At 39.8% G+C, this 21345-nt stretch overlaps 2 protein-coding genes across 2 annotated transcripts; both read left to right on the forward strand.

Moving 5' to 3' along the window:
• On the forward strand, window positions 4436-5263 carry LOC109235869. Its single transcript, XM_019402117.1, has one exon. The coding sequence runs from the start codon at window positions 4436-4438 to the stop codon at window positions 5261-5263; it is 828 nt and encodes a 275-aa protein (XP_019257662.1).
• Window positions 7086-8904, forward strand: LOC109235870. Its single transcript, XM_019402118.1, has 6 exons — window positions 7086-7451; window positions 7564-7647; window positions 7729-7923; window positions 8059-8215; window positions 8315-8376; window positions 8560-8904. The coding sequence occupies exons 1-6, from the start codon at window positions 7086-7088 to the stop codon at window positions 8902-8904; spliced, it is 1209 nt and encodes a 402-aa protein (XP_019257663.1).

Here is a 21345-nt window from a genome sequence, read left to right on the forward strand (position 1 = left end):
TGGTCTCTATTTTCCAGATTTTATAATATAATATTTTTCTTTACAGACCAAAGTTGGTCGCTATTTTATGATTAATAATAAATAAAAAAAAACGTAATTTACATAAAGAGACCAACTTTGGTCGCAAAAATTATAATATTAAAATATTATAGCGACCAAAGTTGGTCGCTATTTTCTTTACCCGAAAAATTTGGTTCTTTTACCTGAGAGACCAAAGTTGGTCGCTAACTTTGGTCCCTAAGGTAAAGGGACCAGCTTAATATGGACCAGGCGTGTTTGGTCGCTTTTTGGCCAATAAGCGACCAACTTTGGTCACTTTTCGTGGTCGCTTTTTTCCGGATTTCTAGTAGTGTATTGAGCTGATGATTTTTGTTGGAGTTATAATAATGGCAATTTATCGGTAAAACATGTTAACGACATGTTATGATGAAGGAAAATATTATTTTATTATAACTCTCTGAAAGGTCTCTATAATTCTTTATTTCCTCCACATATAAAATAAGCTACTAATATTCATATTTATAATAATAAGAAACTTATTTTAACTAGATACGGGAAAGTCTATTCCTATATTAATTCTGACTTTGAATTAGTTTTCCAACATATGATAAGAATAAATTGTGCTAAATATCATTAGCGATTGACTTAATATTTACATTAATTAACAGAAGCAAATCCAAATTTTAAAGTCAATAATTCATGAGTGGGTGTGATTTATCGACTGTATATATGTTGTTTCAACCTTTTCCATACGTACAATATATGATGTGAATCTAAAGCAATTAATTGGATTATTGTAAAAAACTTAAGAAGACCTCAAATTTAATAGTATGTTGTATGATTCAACAGCTTTTTGTTTGAAAAATGCAATTGATAATATTACTAGTATATATTTCAAATATTTAAATAGTAACTATAGCTCATGCAATTGGAATATATAATATTACTACTTTAGTATTTATTACAAATATTCAAATATTTAAAGTTAATGGTACAACTATAGCTCGTCGCACATATTGTATTTTTTGGCGTAGTAGTCTCGTGGATTTTTTTACACGCTACGCTACGTCAAATTCAGAAAAATCGTAAATAATGTCTGTCTTATAAAACACTAATTTTCGTTCTTTTTTAATGTAAAATTTGCTTAAGGCATCATATGCATTTTTTTTTTCTCGAGGAATGCCATCTTTAAAATCTATAAGTATTTCTCCATGAGATGTCACCCGTGTAAAAAATAAAATAAAATAAAATTTATTCATCTACCTCAACTTAAAGAAAAAAAAGAAATTAAATTAAGTTATAAATGAGATAGTAATAAATCTGAGCTGTTTTTGTTGTAACAGTGGCAACTACTCTCAGAAATTCTAGGATGCCACACCTACAATAGTTACACCTTTGTCAGCCACTTTCACATTTAAAATTTATTGAGGTATTTATTGAAAGCATAATTTCTTACGGGTACACAACAACAATATTTTAATTTAATAACTAAGAGGTTGTTTGGTTTTTTTATTGAATTGATTTATTCACGATTATAATGTGAAATATTAACGCGGGACTTTGGAATAACTATCGTACATTTGCAACTTCGTGTATCACTTAGGACACGTTTGATACGAGAGATCAGAGATAATTAATTTTGAGTTTAAATTCGAGATGAGTTTATTTCACATTTAATTGGGATAAAATTGCGATATAACTAATCCTATATTGATCATCACGAGATTGTAGTATTATTTTTATCCCTATGGGAGAGTGAAATAACAATCCCAAAATAACTAATCCGAAGATAATTAATTCTGAAATAACTTGTTTTCTAACCAAACAATCTCATAGGTGTATAGTTTAATACACTCTTAATTTATGGCGTTAATGGAGGAAGTAGTCTAGAATAACATTCATTTACAAATTAGAGGACAGTTAATTAAATAGAGCTAATCTATGTCTAGACTGATTTTAGCGTAAAACATTGCATGATCTCTCATCGGAGATAACGAAATTTTTATGGGATCTTCCACCCACCTTTTGACAAAATCAATAGAGGACCCCACAGAACTCCAAAAGTACATCACTAAAAAAAGTTACTTGAAGGTTAAATTAAAATTAGGCAAAACATACCCTTTTACTTTCGGATATTATCCACATTTAACATCCGTTATACTATTCAGCCAAATTTATTTATATCGTTATATTATTCGACCAAATTTATCCCTACCATCAGCACACTTTTAAAAATTACCCCTCGGTCCGTCAGGTGAATTAGAATCTCTCAAATTATTTTAAGGAATTTTTACCTCCTATAGCAAAGGTTGATACCTTATTTATTTTAAATAAATACCCTTTTAAAAAATTATATTCTATAGATACCTTTTGATTTTTATAGCCAAATATCTATTTATAGTTACCTCCTACTCTTAAGCCATAAAATACTCTTTGTATTATTTTTCTCTCTCATTCTTTCAGATTTTTCTCCACCCTCCCCCCCTCTCTCTCTCTCACTCTCAACGCCAGTATTTCTCCATGGTTATCTCCTCTCTCTCAACAAATGTGTATGCATTAAAGGGAAAAAACAGATACTGATTCTGATCGGAAAAAGAAGTTGGATTTGGTTCAAAATCAAATCCTTTTCAACAAATCTGCACAAGTTCTTTGCATAGGGCTTCTGAAATTCCCCTGGCAGTGCTTCCAATCATGTCTCCTCAACCAACAGTTCCTCTAACTTCACATATCCTACGCCATCACCATTTGCGTTTAACTTGGAGATTTTATCAGAGCATAGTTTGAGGTTCATTTTGGCCTTTGCAAGCGATTTATTGAACTCCATTCTCGACTTTTCATCGGACGTGAGCATTGTATCTTTGGGGTCTTTGTTGCCGCCGTCTTCACCCGACAATGAAGATGACAAGGCGCTGGAAATGAAGTTGTCAGCGAAAGATGGTGAGGAGACCCGTTTTAGCCGCTTTGCTGCAGGTTGCTTGAATAGATCCATTTGGGTTTTAGGGTTTTTCATTGTAATTCAATGTATCTCGTTATATTCCATCTATTTTATTGTATTCACTGTCTTTTTTTTATTGTATTTCAATGTATCCCGCTGTATTATATGTATTTCATTATATTCACTGTCTCGCTATATGCCATGAATGTATTCATATGTTTTTTTTTAATTAATATAATTTATGTATTCAGATGTATTATATAATTTCTCTGAAGATTGCTATGTTTTTGGGGTATTTTTCGGTTGAGAATCTTTTTTATAACTGAAAATATAAAATTTATGTGTTATAATTGAGTTTGTTGAGTTATATTAGGAGTCTATTATATTAATTGATTCACTTTCCGTTTTAAAAACAGTGTAATCCCCTATTTCACGCCGTGAATACAGTTGAATACAATAATCTGTCCAGCTGTAATCCCATGTTTCACTCCATGAATACAGTCGAATACACTCGAATACAACAACTGATTAGCTGGACTTCACTGATTCACGCCTATTTTTGCTACTGTATTCATGAATACAATAGCTTAAATACATCAAATACATCTTATAACCACACAAAAGGTATCTATAATCCGTAATATAGAAAATGGTATGTTTAGATGGCTAATTACTACCAAAAGATAGTGCTTTATGAAAATTTCTCTTATTTTAATTAAGTCACTTTTCTTCTTTTTGATCCACTATTTTCGAAATAATTGGCACTTACCTGCTTTCTTAAAATTGGAAAAAAATTAAGAGAAAAAAATATTAAAGTAATACAATGGTTAGTAAACAAGTAGTATAGTAAATTGAAGAATCTAAATTAGGCAGCTTGTCTAAAATTTAAAAGTATTTACAACATCCCAACTTTAATGAATTCGTTGCACCAAATATATGGAAACTTTGTAAGTATTAGTGATAGAAGTTGAAGTTTCTTGGAGACTTTGCATTATCGAATTCAACTTTGCTTTTGATCAAATGTCTACGCATTGCGCACTATTAAGTTAGCTCATCGAACTCTATACTAACCAGACAATAACAAAAGATATTCGAATATATACGTACAATTGCATATAATACACAATAATTAGACCCACTGAATTATACGATGTGTATATGGTTAAAAGATAAATAAAATTTTAAATGAATGAAACCACTCTCTCTCTTCTCTCTCTCGGCGCACTTTAGCGTGAATTCTAACCTGCGCTCACCAGAATGGGGAGAGCACGAGGACGGCCGGCAAAGGCTACTAAGTTGATGATTGAGGAAGACAGCACCTCCTTGGAAGGAAGGAGCTCAGAAGTTGTGAGAATGGTAACACCAAAACCCCTAGCAACTGGAGGTGATGGTACTGTTTAATCGATCAAAGTAGGGGAAAAGGTTAATAACATCACAATTGAAAGGAAATTGGTCGAGGAAACATCAGTAAGCAAAGGAAAGGAGCATGCAACACCAAATATGGAGATCTGGCCAACCCTACCAGCTCGAAGCGGAGGAAATAAAACACCAGTTGTTACATGGACAACTTCGACTCATATGCAGAAGGATCTAAATTCAAAAGGACCAGAACAAAAGCAGATTCAAGCTGTACATCTGAACTCGAAGACTGTTCAAAGTGGAAACGCCAATGAAACAGTAACTCAAAATGGAGGTGCACAGCGGAAATTACAGTTGGAATCAGAACAAAAAGTAGAAAGGACATGGTCGATGCTGTTTGAAGAGAACAAATTGGCAAAACGAGGTATGGATCTGAATTTTGTACCGCCTACACTCGTTGAGGGAGAGGTGATTGTAGAATTGGTGCAAGAGGATATTGATAGTGAAATACACAAATGGAAATATGCGGCAATAGTGTATGTTATAGGTGGATCACCTTCTATTTGGGCTCTGGAAAGATTTGTAGCAGGACAGGGAAATTTCTCAACAAAACCAAAAATATACTATCATAATGCTGGGTATTTTATGATTAAGTTCTCATGCTTGGAGGAGAGGGATATGGTGATGTACTCAGGGCCTCATATGCTCAACAATCGACCAGTTATTATGAAGGCATGGACTGCTGATTTTGACTTTGATGCTGAGGATTTGAAGACAATTCCCATTTGGATCAAATTGCCTAACTTACCTCTAAGTTGCTGGAGTGCTAGTGCATTGAGTAAAATTGGTAGTGGTTTAGGCCAACCAATATATGCTGATGCTTGTACTTCAAATGCTGAGAGAATTTCATATGCAAGGATTCTGGTGGAAGTTGATGTTACTAAGGAGCTTCCAACTGTTATTAAATGAAAAGATCCAAAGGGCAGAATCATGGAACAAGAGATATGGTATGACTGGAAACCAACATATTGCTCAAGGTGTATACAAATAGGCCATAACTGTCAACATCAGGCTAATATAGCAGGGGTGGAGAGGAAAACATGCCAACAACAACACAAGACAATGACAAAGCAGAGGACAGAATGGAAGCCTATCAATAAGGAAGTTAGATTACAAAGCCACCAACAACAGGAAATACTACTGAGTACTAAGGAGCATCAAGTGAATAATGACAAAGTAGGGGAAAGTGGTGAGATATGGCAACAAGTGAAGAGTAAGTCTGCAACAAAAGGACAAAAAGCTCTAGAATCTGGGCAGCACATAATAGTTCTGAATGGCTTCAACAGTCTAGTGTAGGCAGGACAAGAACAAACTACAAGGGGAGTAACTGAATACAGTACAAGTAGAGGGGTGGAGGTGGAGAGGATGGAACAGAACATTTTGGCAATATTAACATGATAGTCACATGGAATGTAAGGGGTTTCAATAAAGTGTTTAAGCACAAGGAGTTAAAGGTATTTATGAAGGAAAATAAGGTAGATAAGATAGCAATATGTGAGCATAGAGTTAAAGATACAAAAGTAGAGAAGATCATTGAAAAGCTACTACCAGGATGGAAATGGTGTCACAATGTGTCAAGTTCCTACAAAGGAAGAATTTGGGTAACATGGAATCCAAATTTACTGAATTATACAGTGCTGGAGACATATTCCCAGGTTGGTACTGTGAAAGTTCTGAGGAATAATAAGGAGTTCTATTTTTCAGCAATATATGGGCTACATAGTGTGCAGAATAGGAAATCACTATGAGAAATAATAAGAAACATAGCAAGGCAAAGCATGAGACCTTGGTTGTTAATGGGAGATTTTAATTCAATTATGGGGGCTGATGACAGAATGCATGGTAGTGAAGTACATGATAATGAAACAAAGGATTTCAAAGAAGTAATAGAAGATTGTAATGTGGCATAGATACCTACAGTGGGCAAGACATATACATGGACAAATGGCCATGTGTATAGTAGAATTGATAGAGCAATTGTTAATGATAGCTGGATGATTAATATGCCTCCTAGACAAGTTCAAATAATGAATCCTCTGTTCTCATATCACTCTCCACTGGGGATTGAGATAGAGGTAAGCTGTAATAACAAGAAAAGGCCCTTTAATTTTATAATTGGATGGCTGATCACCCTGACTTTGGGAAGATTGTGGAAACCAAATGGAAATTAAAGGATGGGGGTATGGAAGCTATATGGAAGAACTTGAAAACTGTAAAAGCAACTTTGAAACAGTTAAACACAAAGGAGTTCATGAATGTCACAAAGAAGATAAGTACTATCAGAAAAGAGCTAGATGGCATACAAGGAAGAATGAAGACTGCTAATGCACCAAATGATCTGTTTGAGGAAGAGAAGGAATTGCTATTACAACTAGAGAAGTGGGATAAGATTGAGGAGTCCATATACAAGCAGAAATCAAGAATACAGTGGTTACAATTGGGAGATACTAACAATGCCTACTTCTTTGCTAGCATGAAAGGAAGGAAAGCACATAATTAAATTACAAAGCTCATTAATAGCAATGGAGATGTCTTGACAGATGGTAAGAGCATTGAAGCTGAAGTGGTTGGGTTTTATAAGCATTTATTAGGAACTGCTAATGGTAGCATACCAACTATTCATCCTGGCTGGATAAGGAATGGAGCAGTACTCACTAGAAGACAGTAGTTGCAGCTTATATCCCCTTTCACAAAAGAAGATGTATTTGATGCACTAAAGGGAATAGATGACATGAAAGCACCTGGAGCAGATGGGTTTAATGCATGTTTCTTTAAGAAAGCATGGAACATTACTGGAGATGACATTGTAAATGTAGTGCTAGAATTTTTTACTACTGGGAGAATGTTTAGGCCAATCAATAACACAACAGTTACTCTTATTCCTAAAGTAAAGAACCCAACCTCAATCAGAGAGTGTAGACCAATCTCATGTTGCACCACACTATATAAGATCATATCTAAAATGCTGACAAACAGATTGAGACAAGTGATGAATACACCGGTGGATGAGAGCCAGACAGCTTTTATCCCAGGTAGAGGCTTGATAGACAATGTTCTACTCAGTCATGAGTTAATAAAGGGTTATGGTAGGAAAAGGGTCTCACCTAGATGCATGATCAAGATTGACATGCAAAAGGCATATGACTCACTTGAATGGGTGTTTCGGGAGAAAGTATTAACTGGACTATGTTTTCCTAAGATATTCATAGGATGGATTATGGAGTACATCAGAACTATCATACTCCATCACTGTTAATGGTAGTCCTACTGTGCCATTTGAAGCAAAAAGGGGGGTGAGGCAGGGTGACCCAGTATCTCCATTATTGTTTTTACTAGCAATGGAATATCTGACTAGAATCCTGAAATAATTGAAGGAGAAGCCTAACTTTAACTACCATCCAAGGTGTGAAAAATTGAGTATTGTCCAGCTCAGTTTTGCAGATGATTTGTTACTGTTCTTTCGAGTTCCAATAGCAGTGCAGCAGGAAATTATTCAGGTTACTGGTTTTACCATTGATGAACTTCCTTTTAGATACTTTGGAGTTCCATTGAGTTCAAAGAGACTGTCAGTAAGCCAATGTCAACCTCTACCAGATAAAATGCTGGGGAGAATTAAGCAATAGACAGTGAAATTCCTAAGTTATGCAGGGAGGCTACAGTTGATAAAGAGTGTGCTAATAGCCATTCAAGCTTTCTGGTCGCAGATCTTTCCATTGCCAAAGAAAATTATCCAATTTGTTGAAGGCATTTGCAGGAGATTTCTTTGGACTGGTGACACTAATGCAAGAAAAAATGCATTGGTGGCTTGGGATAAAATGTTCAGGCCAAAATCTAAAGGTGGATTAAATATCACTGATATTGGTACATGAAATAGAGCAGCACTATTAAAGCACTTATGGAATATTTGTAAGAAGAAGGATCAACTGTGAATAAGGTGGGTGCATGTCTACTATATAAAAGGAAAGATTCCATGGCAAGTAGATGTGAAGCAAGCTTCATGGATTGTTAGGAAGATACTACAGGTTGGCAAATATATAATTGAAGCTGGGTTGGATATTGGGAAGGAGTTAATGATAGAGACATTCTCTATCAGGAGATTGTACAATCAACTGAGAGGAGATTTTCCAAGAGAGAACTAGAGCATATTATTATGCAACAACAAAGGCTGCCCAAGATGGAGATTCATATTGTATCTTGCAGTGCAGGGGAAGATATACACCAAAGACAGATTGAACAGCAGGGGTATACAAGTTAATCAAAACTGGCCACTATGTGATCAAGAGCTGGAAAGCCATCAACACCTTTTCTTTGCATGTACATTTTCAGCAGAAGTCTGGGGGAAACTGTTATCATGGATGGGGTTTGTACGAAGGATAAAAGGCTGGGATGAGGAACTCAAATGGGCAACAGAACATGTGAAAGGCAAAGGTTCAAAAATCATGATTTACAAGATGAGTATTACGATGCAATATCCCAGCTATGGATGCAAAGGAATCGACGAGTATTTCAGCAAGAAAAGAGATGCAGTAAAGACATTACCAGGCAGATAATACAAGAAATACACTGTATAGGTCATAGACAGATTAATTTAAGGAAAGAGCTGCAAAAGCTAAACTTTTACCCTTAGAAATGTAGTTAGGGAGGATGAAATGTACTGAGTTTGGGGCTACATGTCCAAACTTAGTGTCTGTTATACTTGTATATATTTACATGGTAATAAAAGTTTAATTACAAAAAAAAAACAATTTAAACAAATTCCAAATCCATTATCATAAGAAGAGAAGTGGGTGTTACAACCCATATTCACATACGTTAGTTCATGCCATAAGGTCGTCGACGTAAATCCATGAAGAGATTATCTTTGAGATGATAAGAGATTAATCCTATTGGTCTTAAATGATACAAAGGTGTATAAGGGTGGTTAACAAGTATTAGAAGTTAAACGAATCAAGGATGTTGTCAGCCGTATTTTTGGGTAAACCTAGGGGTGCTTAAAACTCTCAAGAGGTCGTATTTTAAGGTATATGAATCATAAAATATCCGTATCATAGTCTTGAAGTCAAACGAGTTATGAAACAAAAGTCGCAAGAGTTGTTGCAACTTAAGTTCATAGTTTTACTTAAACTTTAGGTCAAATGTTATTAAGCTTTTCTCCCAATATACTTGGAATTACGGGGTGATCTACCCACCAAATTGAAGATCTATGAGTCTAGTTTCCAACGCATTAAACCTTTTATCAATACAACATTGGAGTAGAGAGATATAGACATTTTTTAGAGACTGCACAAGCTGCTAGGCGACAATTAGGTGGGTCACCTACTTGGTTAAATGATAGCCCAAAAAGAGGCAATTTCGGGTCAGACAAAGAGCCCATTAAAAGGCTTATCTTCTGTAATATATCCCTCATTATATTTCACAAATAACCAGACCTAAACCCCTGCAAACTTCCTCCCAAAAATTATCCACAAACCCTAATTGATTTTCCCTCTCTTTCAAGTTCAAATTGGGGGTAAACCCTAGAGTTTGAAGAACCAAGATAAGGGCTGAGTTATCCAACAAGTAAGGTGAGTTTACTGCTATCTTTCATACATTTATTCTGCTGTGAATTCATGGTAATTCGTTCTATACATGTAAGAACTCACGGGACGGTGATCGGAAGCCGTGAGTTCGAGTTATTCACTTGTAGCGGACTGTTTTGTGGACTGTTTGTGTTGCTGTTGGGCTGCGTGTTTTACTACTGTTTTGTGGAGTTTTGGAGGAGGAAGGGTGTGGAAAAATACCATATAGATGTAGGGTTGTGGGCTGGTAGTTCTTCGTAACATTTCCGGGTTGTTTGACACGACTACGGTGGCCGTCGTATGTATGAAGTGATTTGGTTGTGCGTGGACTGTTTTGGGAGGCTCAATATGATTATTATTGATGTTGTTTGGGCTGTTTGGTGATTGTTTGGAATTGTGTGAAGTCATATATATAGGGGAGGTGCTGTCCGTTTCATCGTAAGATAGGTTGTGGTCGATACATAATAGTTATGACGCTTGAATGGTAACTATAGTATCGTTTCTCTTATTGTAGACTAAGGAGTCGTGAAAATTGCATAGCTTGAGATTGGGGCAGTATATACAAGGTATGTGAGGCTATCCCTTTCCTTCTTTTGCACGACTCCGATTGTACATAATGTAATGAACGAGCTTCCAAAGATACTCTACTCTTAGAAGCTAGCAGTACTTACATTGTTTCCCCTCTTATGGAACGATTGATGTTGATGTTGCTTCTCTTATTCTTATGTTATCAATGTTATTGGTACTTCCTGATTCTTATAAGGTTCATGGTGAAGAGTTAGTCCTAATAACGTATACAGAGGATACCGACCTTACGTCACTCCGAAAGGTTTAGAACGTGAGTCCATGAGTCGAGCATGCATTATATATATGTATCTATTTTACTCTACCGAGCCGCGCTATAGTCGGCCGGGTACGGCACCTATTGTGCAACCACTGATCAGTTGGGTTTTACCGAGCTCCACGTGGCCGGGTACGTTTTTACCGAGCCTATTACGGCCGGTACGATATGATGATGATGATGCCCACAGAGGCGTATGTTTTAAAAGTTTATGTATATATACATATGTATCACGCATTTCATGTCAGTAGCCCTTAGAGGTACCCAGATGTTACAGGTTGTTTATTCTCTATCCCTGCTTACATTACTGTTCGTACTTATGGTTCCCTACCTTACATACTAAGTACTTTATTCGTACTGACGTCCTTTTATTAGTGGACGCTGCATGTCGTGCTGCAGGTCCTGATAGACAGGCAGGGGCAGCTCCCCCACCATAGTAGGCTATCCAGTTCAGCGGTGATTGGCGAGATCCCTTCTTCGGAATTGCCTTGGTCTTGGTATGCATTTTTGTTATAGATATTATGGGTATGTCGGGGCCCTGTTCCGGCTATGTTGCAACACTTATGTTCCTTTAGAGGCTCATAGACAGGTGTCGACTCATGTATAGTTTGGTAGGCCTTGTCGGCTGAAATTTTGTTGTATAGTCTCTCATGGTAGTGTGGTAGCTCGTACCTTATATATAGTTTCTTGATTGTCTAGTCATCCTATGATATGTATGTTTATGCCATCATATTTTATTGTTGGTTGTCCATGACTCATGTCTACCATTTATATTGATCTCGTCAGCCCTAAAAGATAATAAAGAAGGTTAGATAAAATGTATGTTGGTGCTCGGTAAGTATGGCCGGGTGCTAGTCATGGCCCTCCAGTTTGGGTCGTGACAGTGGGTGCATCGGTAATTAAAAAATATCCATTTGTATACTCTTGTCCCTTTAGATTTCACATCAATAATAATTTCTAAAAAAAGTGGAGCAAGAAAAAAAACTAGTGATTTAAATAAAAAAAATTGGATTATTCAATAGATCAAGAGGTAATTTTTAAAAGTTTGCTGATGGTAAGGGTAAATTTGGCCAGATAGTATAACAGCAGGGATAAATTTGGCTAGATAGTATAACGAAGGTAAAATGTGGACAATATTCGAAAGTAAAGGAGTATATTCGACCCTTTTCCCTGAAATTAAGACAAGTGCATGCTGACTATCTCTTCAGGCTATAGTATTAATCTATAGTATTAAAATAGTTTCTTGGAGCAACAGTAGAGTTGTTTATGTATCATCTATAGATCACGTGTTCGAGTTATAGAATCAGCGTTTGTTGCTTGCAGTAAGGTAGGCTGTCTAAATCATATCCCTTATCCCTTATGTTCCTTTTTTTTCCGGACCTTATGTGAACGCAGGATGCTTCGTGCACCTGGACGACCCTTTATTTAAGTAATCTCTTAAATATTAGGATTTTAAAATTAGTTCTTGATTTTGGAAAAATTAGACACATTGGAGTGTGTAGAAATATGTGATTCCTTATATAAGTAGGATTTTTGCTCTACTAATAGACTGCCACGTCGAATTGAGGAAACAGCTCGCATAGATTCTATTTATTATTACACAAACTAAAAAGAGAAATAAAAAGCATCTTTAAAAAGAGATTTCCGCTGCCGGGATTTGGACCCGGATTCAAATAATGGAATTTCCGGTGCTACAGCGGATCAAGTTTGGTCTATAAACTGCATGAATATTAATATAATATACGTATAGTGCATTCACGGCCGAATCTCAACACTAAAATATTAGTAAATGATACTGCTTCTATATTTAGTACCTGACTTATGAATATATATACTCATTTGATGCACACTTCATTGCGTTTTTTATTCAATCACTTTTTCATTCATTATTAAAAATACTCTAACATCGAAAATTGTCTCTCTGCCTTTCTAGGGTAGGGATAAAATTGCGTATATCCTATCCTCCCCAGACCCCACATGCGAGATTACACTGGGTTGTTGTTATTGTATTAGAAATACTCTAACAGTGTAGTTCATATTATTCAAAAATAATTTTCTTTTCACAATACATGTTGGATAGGAAAAGAACTAAAAAAATGTAAGTGAGAATTGACTCTACACAAAGCAGGGTCAATTCGGAAATAGTCTCTCTATCTTCACAAGGTAAAGGTAAGGACTGCACACATACTACCCTTTCCAGACCCTACTTGTGAAAATATATTGGGTATGTTATTATTCTTGTTTTTGTAATTGACTCTACACGTATTGTGTGGGTAGGGACGGATTTACGCTTACCGAAGCGGTGTCACGCGACACCGCTTCGTCGAAATTTTTTACCAAATAAATATATTAATATTATACGGAAACAGGTAAGTAGGAAAAAATGACATCACTCTACTTAAATTGTGTCTTGGTGTGTTGGTAATGTGCTTGATTTTTATCTAAGAGGTCAAAGGTTCAAACCTCAACTGGCACATTTTTCCTTTGCAAATATTTGAGAGAGCCTTTGTAGTTAAATTTTTTGATGAAATAGAATTGAACTCAGGTACTTTTCTAACTTATGTCACGATCCGGATTTTCTACCGTTGGGATCGTGATAGCGCCTACTCTTGAAAGCTAGGCAAGCCGACACATACAGTTTTACCACATTAATTATTAAATAGAACATAAATAAATAATAGCTAAAGCCAAATAGAGATAAAGTGTGAAAGTGTTATAACAGTTCAACAACTCAAATACATGACTACCCCAATGATCTAGTGTCACAATCCACAAACTTCTAAGAAATTCTACAAACATAGGTTTAAAAGAAATACATCTTTTCTCAAAATAGAAAGAGACAGGAAGTCCAAAATGGGGAAGAAGGGGACTCCAGGGTCTGCGAACGCCAGTAGATCTACCTTGGGTCTCCCGTGGACTAAAGGCAGCAACCCAAACTCTACTCACGAGGTCCGGCACCGAAAGTGCAGAGTGAAGTATCAGTACAACCAACCCCATGTACTGGTAAGTGTCGAGCCTAACCTCGGCGAAGTGGTGACGAGACTAGGACACGACGGCAATATAAACTAGTGCAGATAAATCATATACGAGAAGCAATAATAACAGAAATTTAACAGATAAAGACGGGAAGGGAATACATGCTGCGGGGAATAACAGATTTTGACAGTAATTAAATGAAGAATCAAAGTAAACACCGTATTTGAATCAACAGAAATAATGATATAATAACATGTGCACGGCATCACCCTTCGTGCTTTTACTCTCATCCTCACCATAAGAAAAAACAGAAACGGCACGACATCACTCTTCGTGCATTAACTCTCATAATCATGGCACGGCATCACCCTTCGTGCATTAACACTCACATAATATGGCACGACATCACCCTTCGTGCATTAACACTCACATAACATGTCACAGCATCACCCTTCGTGCATTAACACTCACTTATAATATCGTGCACGGTATTACCCTTCGTGCTTTACACTCTTCCTCATCCGAACAATAGAAACAATAACATCTCGGCAAGGGAATCAACTATAACCAATCTCGTTTCAATAGTTAAATTCACAATGTAAGTCTCAACTTGAGTCAATACTCAACAATTACCCAATAACAAAATAATATAACCAAACTTGTTCAACATGAAGAGTAACCAGCTTAAGCATGAACAATACGTGATAAAAGACACAATGGTCACAAGTATAAGACTCATTTGCATGCTATGACCCAACAACAACGTATAGATACTCGTCGCCACACCTATACGTCGTAATCAACAACTAAACACGTAGCAAATAAGACAACAACACCTATTTCCTTAAGCTAAGGTTAGACCAAACACTTACCTCGATTTCACGGACAAAATCAAACCTTAATTACCGCTTTACCTCTCGTTCCACTTCCAATCCGCTTGTATCTAGTCATAATTAACTTAATAAAATCAATAAATGCTTAAGAACTCAATTCCAATGCTTAATTTTAGGTTTCCCAACATTTTCCCCAAAAAGTGAAAAATCGACCCCAGGCCCACTTGGTCAAAACTCGAAGTTCGGACCAAAATTCGATTACCCATTCACCCATAAGCTCGGATATGCAATTGGTTTTGGAATCCGACCTCAATTTCAGGTCTAACTCCCCAAATTTTGAAATTTCCAATTTTCACCCAAAAACACCCCATTTCCCATGAAAATCCCTAGATTTTGTGATGAAATCTTGCAAAAAGATGGAATAGATTGAAAGAAATGAGTTAGAAATTGTTTACCTATAATTTGGGGAAGAACTCTTCTTTGGAAAATCGCCTAGGGAAGCTTATGGTTTGAAAATTTGAGAAATGAGTTCAAAATCCCGTCTAAGTTATGTTTTACACAGCTGCAGATATCGCATTTGCGACCAGATGCGAAGCTCGCAATTGCGAAAGGGATATCGCAATTGAGAAGACTTCACAATTCCTGCTGCCCTCGCAAATGCGAGGAAAGTGTCGCATTTGCGATCACAGACCTCGCAATTGCGAACAAATGATCGCGTTTGCGATCCTTTCCCTTCCCAGACTCCCTTCGCATTTGCGAAGGTTTGTTCGCATTTGCGAACTATGCTGGCCCAGCCCTTTGATCGCATTTGCGATGAAAGGCTCGCAATTAACAAGCCTGTGCAGCTCGCAATTGCGAAGCCTGATCTCGATCAGAGGCCTGCAACAGCTGAAGCATACCAGCAATATTTTTCTTAAGTCCAAAACACCCCGTGGCCTATCAAAAACTCACCCGAGCCCTCATGGCTCCAAACAAAACATTCACATAATTCTAAAAACATCATACAAACCTGCTCGTGGGATCAAATCGCCAAAATAACATCTTAAACAACGAATTTAACACCAAAACTCATGAAATTCTCAAGATAGTTCAAAATTTCTATTTTCTCAACCAAGGGTCTGAATTACATCAAATCTCTTCCGTTTTTCACCAAATTTCATAGATAAAGTCTAAATACCATAACGGGCCTGTACCGGGCTCCGGAACCAAAATACGGTCCCGATACCAACGAGATCACATACTATTCCATTTCTAAAAATCTTTATATTTTCCAGCAAATAACTTTCTTCAAAAATTCATTTCTCGGGCTAGGGACCTCGGAATTCGATTCCGGGCATACGCCCAAGTCCCATATTTTACTACGGACCCTAAGGGACCGTCAAATCACAGGTCCGGGTCCGTTTACCAAAAACATTGACCGAAGTCAACTTTAATTAATTTTGAAGGCAAAATTCAATATTCTTCTTAAATTTCACATGAAGGTTTTCCGGAAACGCGCCCGGACTGCGCACACAAATCGAGAAGAAAGAAAATGAGCTTTTTAAGGCTTCGGAACCCAGATTCGGATTCTAAAACAAAAGATGACCCTTTGGGTCATCACATTCTCCACCTCTAAAACAACCGTTCGTCCTCGAATGGGCATAGAAAAGTACCTGAGTTGGTAAAAAGATGGGGATATCGGCTTCGCATATCGGACTCGGACTCCTAGGTAGCTGCCTCAACAGGCTGAACCCTCCACTGCACACGAACCGAAGGGTAACTCTCGATCTCAACTGACGAACCTGCCGGTCTAAAATGGCCACCGGCTCCTCCTCGTAGGTCAAATCTTGGTCTAGCTGGACAGTGCTGAAATCAAACACGTGGGATGGATCGTCGTGATACTTCCGAAGCATGGACACATGAAACACTGGATGCACCGCCGATAAGCCCGGCGGCAACGCAAGTCTGTAAGCCACCTCTCCCACTCGATCAAGGATCTCAAAAGGCTCGATGAACCTAGGGCTTAGCTTGCCCTTCTTCCCAAACCTCATCTCGCCCTTCATGGGCGACACCCGAAGCAACACTCGCTCTCCGACCATGAATGCCACATCGCAAACCTTACGGTCAGCATAACTCTTTTGCCTGTACTGAGCTGTACGAAGCCTATCCTGAATAATCTTAACCTTATCCAAGGCATCCTGAACTAAATCTATCCCCAACAACCGAGCCTCTCCCGACTCAAACCATCCAACCGGCGACCGATACTATCTACCATATAATGCCTCATAGGGAGCCATCTGGATGCTCGACTGATAACTGTTGTCGTAGGCAAACTCCGCTAACGGCAAGAACTGATCCCAAGAACCTCCAAAGTCAATAACACATGCTCGGAGCATATCTTCCAAAGTCTGAATAGTACGCATGTTCGTCCGTCTGAGGATGAAATGCTGTGCTCAACTCGACCCGCGTACCCAACTCACGCTGAACTGCCCTCCAAAAATGCGAGGTAAATTGCGTACCTCGATTAGAAATGATAGACACGGGCATACCATGGAGACGAACAGTCTCACGGATATAAATCTCTGCCAACCGCTCCGAAGAATAGGAAACTGCCACAAGAATGAAATGCACTGACTTGGTTAGCCTATCCATAATGACCCATACTGCGTCGAACTTCCTCTGAGTCCGTGGGAGTCCAACAACGAAGTCCATAGTGATACGCTCCCACTTCCACTCAGGAATCTCAATCTTCTGAAGCAAACCACCAGGTCTCTGATGCTCGTACTTTACCTGCTGACAATTCAAACACCGAGCTACATATGCAACAATATCCTTCTTCATCCTCCTCCACCAATAATGCTGCCGCAACTCCTGATACATCTTGGCGGCGCCCGGATGAATAGAATACCGGGACTTGTGGGCCTCCTCTAGAATCAACTCACGAAGTCCATCCACATTAGGCACACAAATACGACCCTGCATCCTCAAAACTCCATCGTCTCCAACTATAACCTGCTTGGCACCACCGTGCCGCACCGTGTCCCTAAGTACAAGCAAATGAGGATCATCATACTGCCGATCTCTGATACGCTCAAATAATGAAGACCGGGCGATCGTGCAAGCTAGAACACGGCTGGGATCAAAAACATCCAACTTCACGAACTGATTGGCTAAAGCCTGAACATTCTAAGCAAGCGATCTCTCACCGACTAGAATATACGCAAGGCTGCCCTTACAGGCTGACTTCCTACTCAAAGCATCGACCACTACATTGGCCTTCCCAGGATGATACAAGATGGTGATATCATAGTCCTTCAGTAACTCCAACCACCTCCTCTGCCTCAAGTTTAGCTCCTTCTGCTTAAACAAGTATTGAAAACTCTTGAATCCGTAAGCACCTCACATGACACGCCATATAAATAATGCCTCCAAATCTTCAGCGCGTGAACAATGGCTGCTAGCTCCAAATCATGAACTGGATAATTCTTCTCGTGAATCTTCAACTGCCGTGAAGCATATGCAATAACCTTGCCATTCTGCATCAACACCGCACCAAGTCCAATACGAGATACGTCACAATATACTGTATATGGCCCTGAACCCGTGGGCAGTACCAATACCGGCGCCGTAGTCAAAGTTGTCTTGAGCTTCTGAAAGCTCACCTCACACTCGTCCGACCACCCGAACTGGGCACCCTTCTGGGTCAATCTGGTCATCAGGGCTGCTATGGATGATAACCCCTCCACAAACCGACAGTAATAACCCGCCAAACCCAAGAAACTCCAAATCTCTGTAGCTGATGTGGGCCTAGGCCAGTCCTTGACTGCCTCAATCTTCTAGGAACCACCTGAATACCCTCTGCCGATACAAACCTGACCCAAGAATGCAACTGAACTCAACCAGAACTCACATTTCAAAAACTTGGCATATAACTGCTGTCTCTCAGGGTCTGAAGAACGACTCGAAGATGCTGTTCATGCTCCTCTCGGCTGCGGGAGTAGATCAAGATATCGTCAATGAACACAATCACAAAGGAATCCAGATGGCTTGAACACTCGGTTCATCTAATCCATGAATGCTGTTGGGGCATTTGTCAACCAAATGACATTACTAGAAACTCATAATGTCCGTACCGAGTGCGAAAAGCTGTCTTAGGGACATCGGATGCCCTAATCCTCAACTGATGGTAGCTAGACCTCAAATCAATCTTTGAAAACACCTTGGCACCCTGAAGCTGATCAAATAAATCATCAATCCTCGGCAATGGATACTTGTTCATGATGGTGACTTTGTTCAACTGTCGATAGTCTATGCACATCCTCATCGACCCATCCTTCTTCTTAACAAACAACATCAGCGCACCCCAGGGCGAGACACCAGGTCTAATAAAGCCCTTATCTAGCAAATCATGCAATTGTTCCTTCAATTCTTTCAACTCTGGCAGGGCCATGCGGTATGGCGGAATGGAAATGGGCTGAGTGCCCGGAGCCACATCAATGCAAAAGTCAATATCCCTGCCGGGTGGCATCCCCGGCAGGTCTGCAGGAAATACCTCTGGAAACTCACGAACAACTGGTACGGAATCCATAGAAGGAACCTCTGCACTGGAATCGCGAACATAAGCCATATAAGCCAAACACCCCTTCTCGGCCATACGCCAAGCCTTCGTATAAGAAATGACCCTACTGGTAGAATGAGCAGGAGTCCCTCTCCACTCCAATCGAGGTAACCCCGGCAAGGCTAAGGTCACGGTTTTGGCGTGATAGTCCAATAGGGCATGATAAGGTGACAGCTAATCCATCCCCAAAATGACATCAAAATTGACCATATCCAGAAGTAGGAGATCTACACGGGTCTTAAGGCCCCCAATAGTAACCACACACGAGCAATAGACACAAACTACAATAATAGAATCACCCACCGGTGTGGACACATATACAGGAGTACTCAAAGAATCACGAGGCACAACCAAATACGTAGCAAAATAAGATGACACATAGGAATATGTAGACCCTGGATCAAATAGAATTGAAGCATCTCTACTGCAAACTGAAACCGTACCTGTGATAACGGCATCGGATGCCTCAGCCTTCAGGCCTGGCTGGGAAAGCATAACATCGGGGCTGGGCCCCACCACTCTGAACTACATCCCTAGGACGACCTCCTGCTGGCTGGCCTCCACCTCTAGCGGCCTGACCTCCACCTCTAACACCTCGACCTCCACCTCTAGCTGCCTGACCCCTGCCTCTAGCTGGTTGAGCGGGCGGTGGAACACCCGGTGCCTGAACCATGGCACGAGAACCCTGATGCTGAGAACTGCTCGATGCTCGAGGGCAAAATCTAGCAATGTGCCTCGGATCGCCACAAGTATAACAAGTCCTCGACTGCTGGGACTGCTGACCCTGAAACTGACGGCCTAAGTAACCACCCTAAAAACTCCAGAGCGGAGGTGCACTGATAGGACCTGGTGATGCACTGTAGGGTAGCTGATTAGAATACTGCATATGAGAACCATGACCACCTGAAGCACCGTGAGAAGCCTGAAGTGCTGAATAAAACGGCCTGGGAGGATGGCCCCTACCAAAAGAATCCCTGCCTCGAGACGAGGTACCACTGAATCTGCCAGAATGACGAGGCCTCTTGTCAGACCCCTGACTGCTCCCTTGAGCTAGAACCATCTCAACCCACCTGGCCACATTGGCCGGATCCTGAAAAGAAATCTCGCTCCCTGTCTCCTTAGCTACTACAATCTGATAGGCTGAGCGAGTCCCTCAATGAACCTCCTCATCCTCTCTCTCTCGGTGGGGAGTATAAGAGGAGCATGGCGAGCCAAATCAACAAACCTAGTCTCGTACTGGGTGACAGTCATAGAACCCTGCTGAAGATGCTCGAACCGCCTGCGGTAGTCCTCTCTCTGAGTGATAGGAAGGAACTTCTCGAGAAATAGGTGAGAGAACTGGTCCCAAGTCAAGGCAGGCGACCCAACTGGTCTAGTCAACAAAAAATCATTCCACCATCTCTTGGCGGACCCTATCATCTGGAATACAGCAAAGTCGACCCCATTGGTCTCTACTATCCCCATGTTCCGCAACACCTCATGGCAGCGGTCTAGATAATCCTGGGCGTCCTCAGAAGCTGGCCCACTGTAGTGAACCAGAAAAAGCTTGGTGAACTTATCCAACCTCAACAAAGCCTCAGAAGACATAGATGATCCACCAGCGGTCTGAGCCACAATAACTGGCTGAGCTACTCCCATTGGCTGAGCTGCTGGAGTCTGAAACTGAGGAGCCATCTGCTCCGGAGTGCGAGTAGCAGGAGTATGTGCTCCTCCCCTAGCCTGAGAGATGGCCGGTGCTACAGGAAGTATGCCTGCCTGAGTGACACTCTCCATAAGGTCCACTAGACGAACCAGAGCATCCTGAAGTACCGGGGTGGCGATGAACCCCTCTGGAACCTGAGCTGGTCCTGCTGGAACGGTCTGGGCCGGAACCTCATCCTCAAACTCTACCTGAGGCTCCAGTGCTGGTGCTCCTGCTCGAGCTCTAGGCTGAGCCCTGGCCCTGCCTCGGCTTCTAGCACGGCCTCGGCCTCGTCCTCTGCCCCTTGTAGGAGCTGCAATTGGGGGCTCGAGCTGTTGATCAGCTGACGAAGCGGTACGTGTTCTCGCCATCTGCAAAAGACAGAGTAGAAGTTCAATTAGCATTCACATCAATAATAATTCTAAAAAACAGTGAGCAAAGAGAAAAAACTGCGATTTAAACAAAAAAATTGGATATCAACNCTTATATTTCTCATGTTTAAGTG

Source organism: Nicotiana attenuata, chromosome 12 (genome assembly GCF_001879085.1).
Source record: "Nicotiana attenuata strain UT chromosome 12, NIATTr2, whole genome shotgun sequence".
In the NCBI taxonomy this organism is placed as follows: Eukaryota; Viridiplantae; Streptophyta; class Magnoliopsida; order Solanales; family Solanaceae; genus Nicotiana; species Nicotiana attenuata.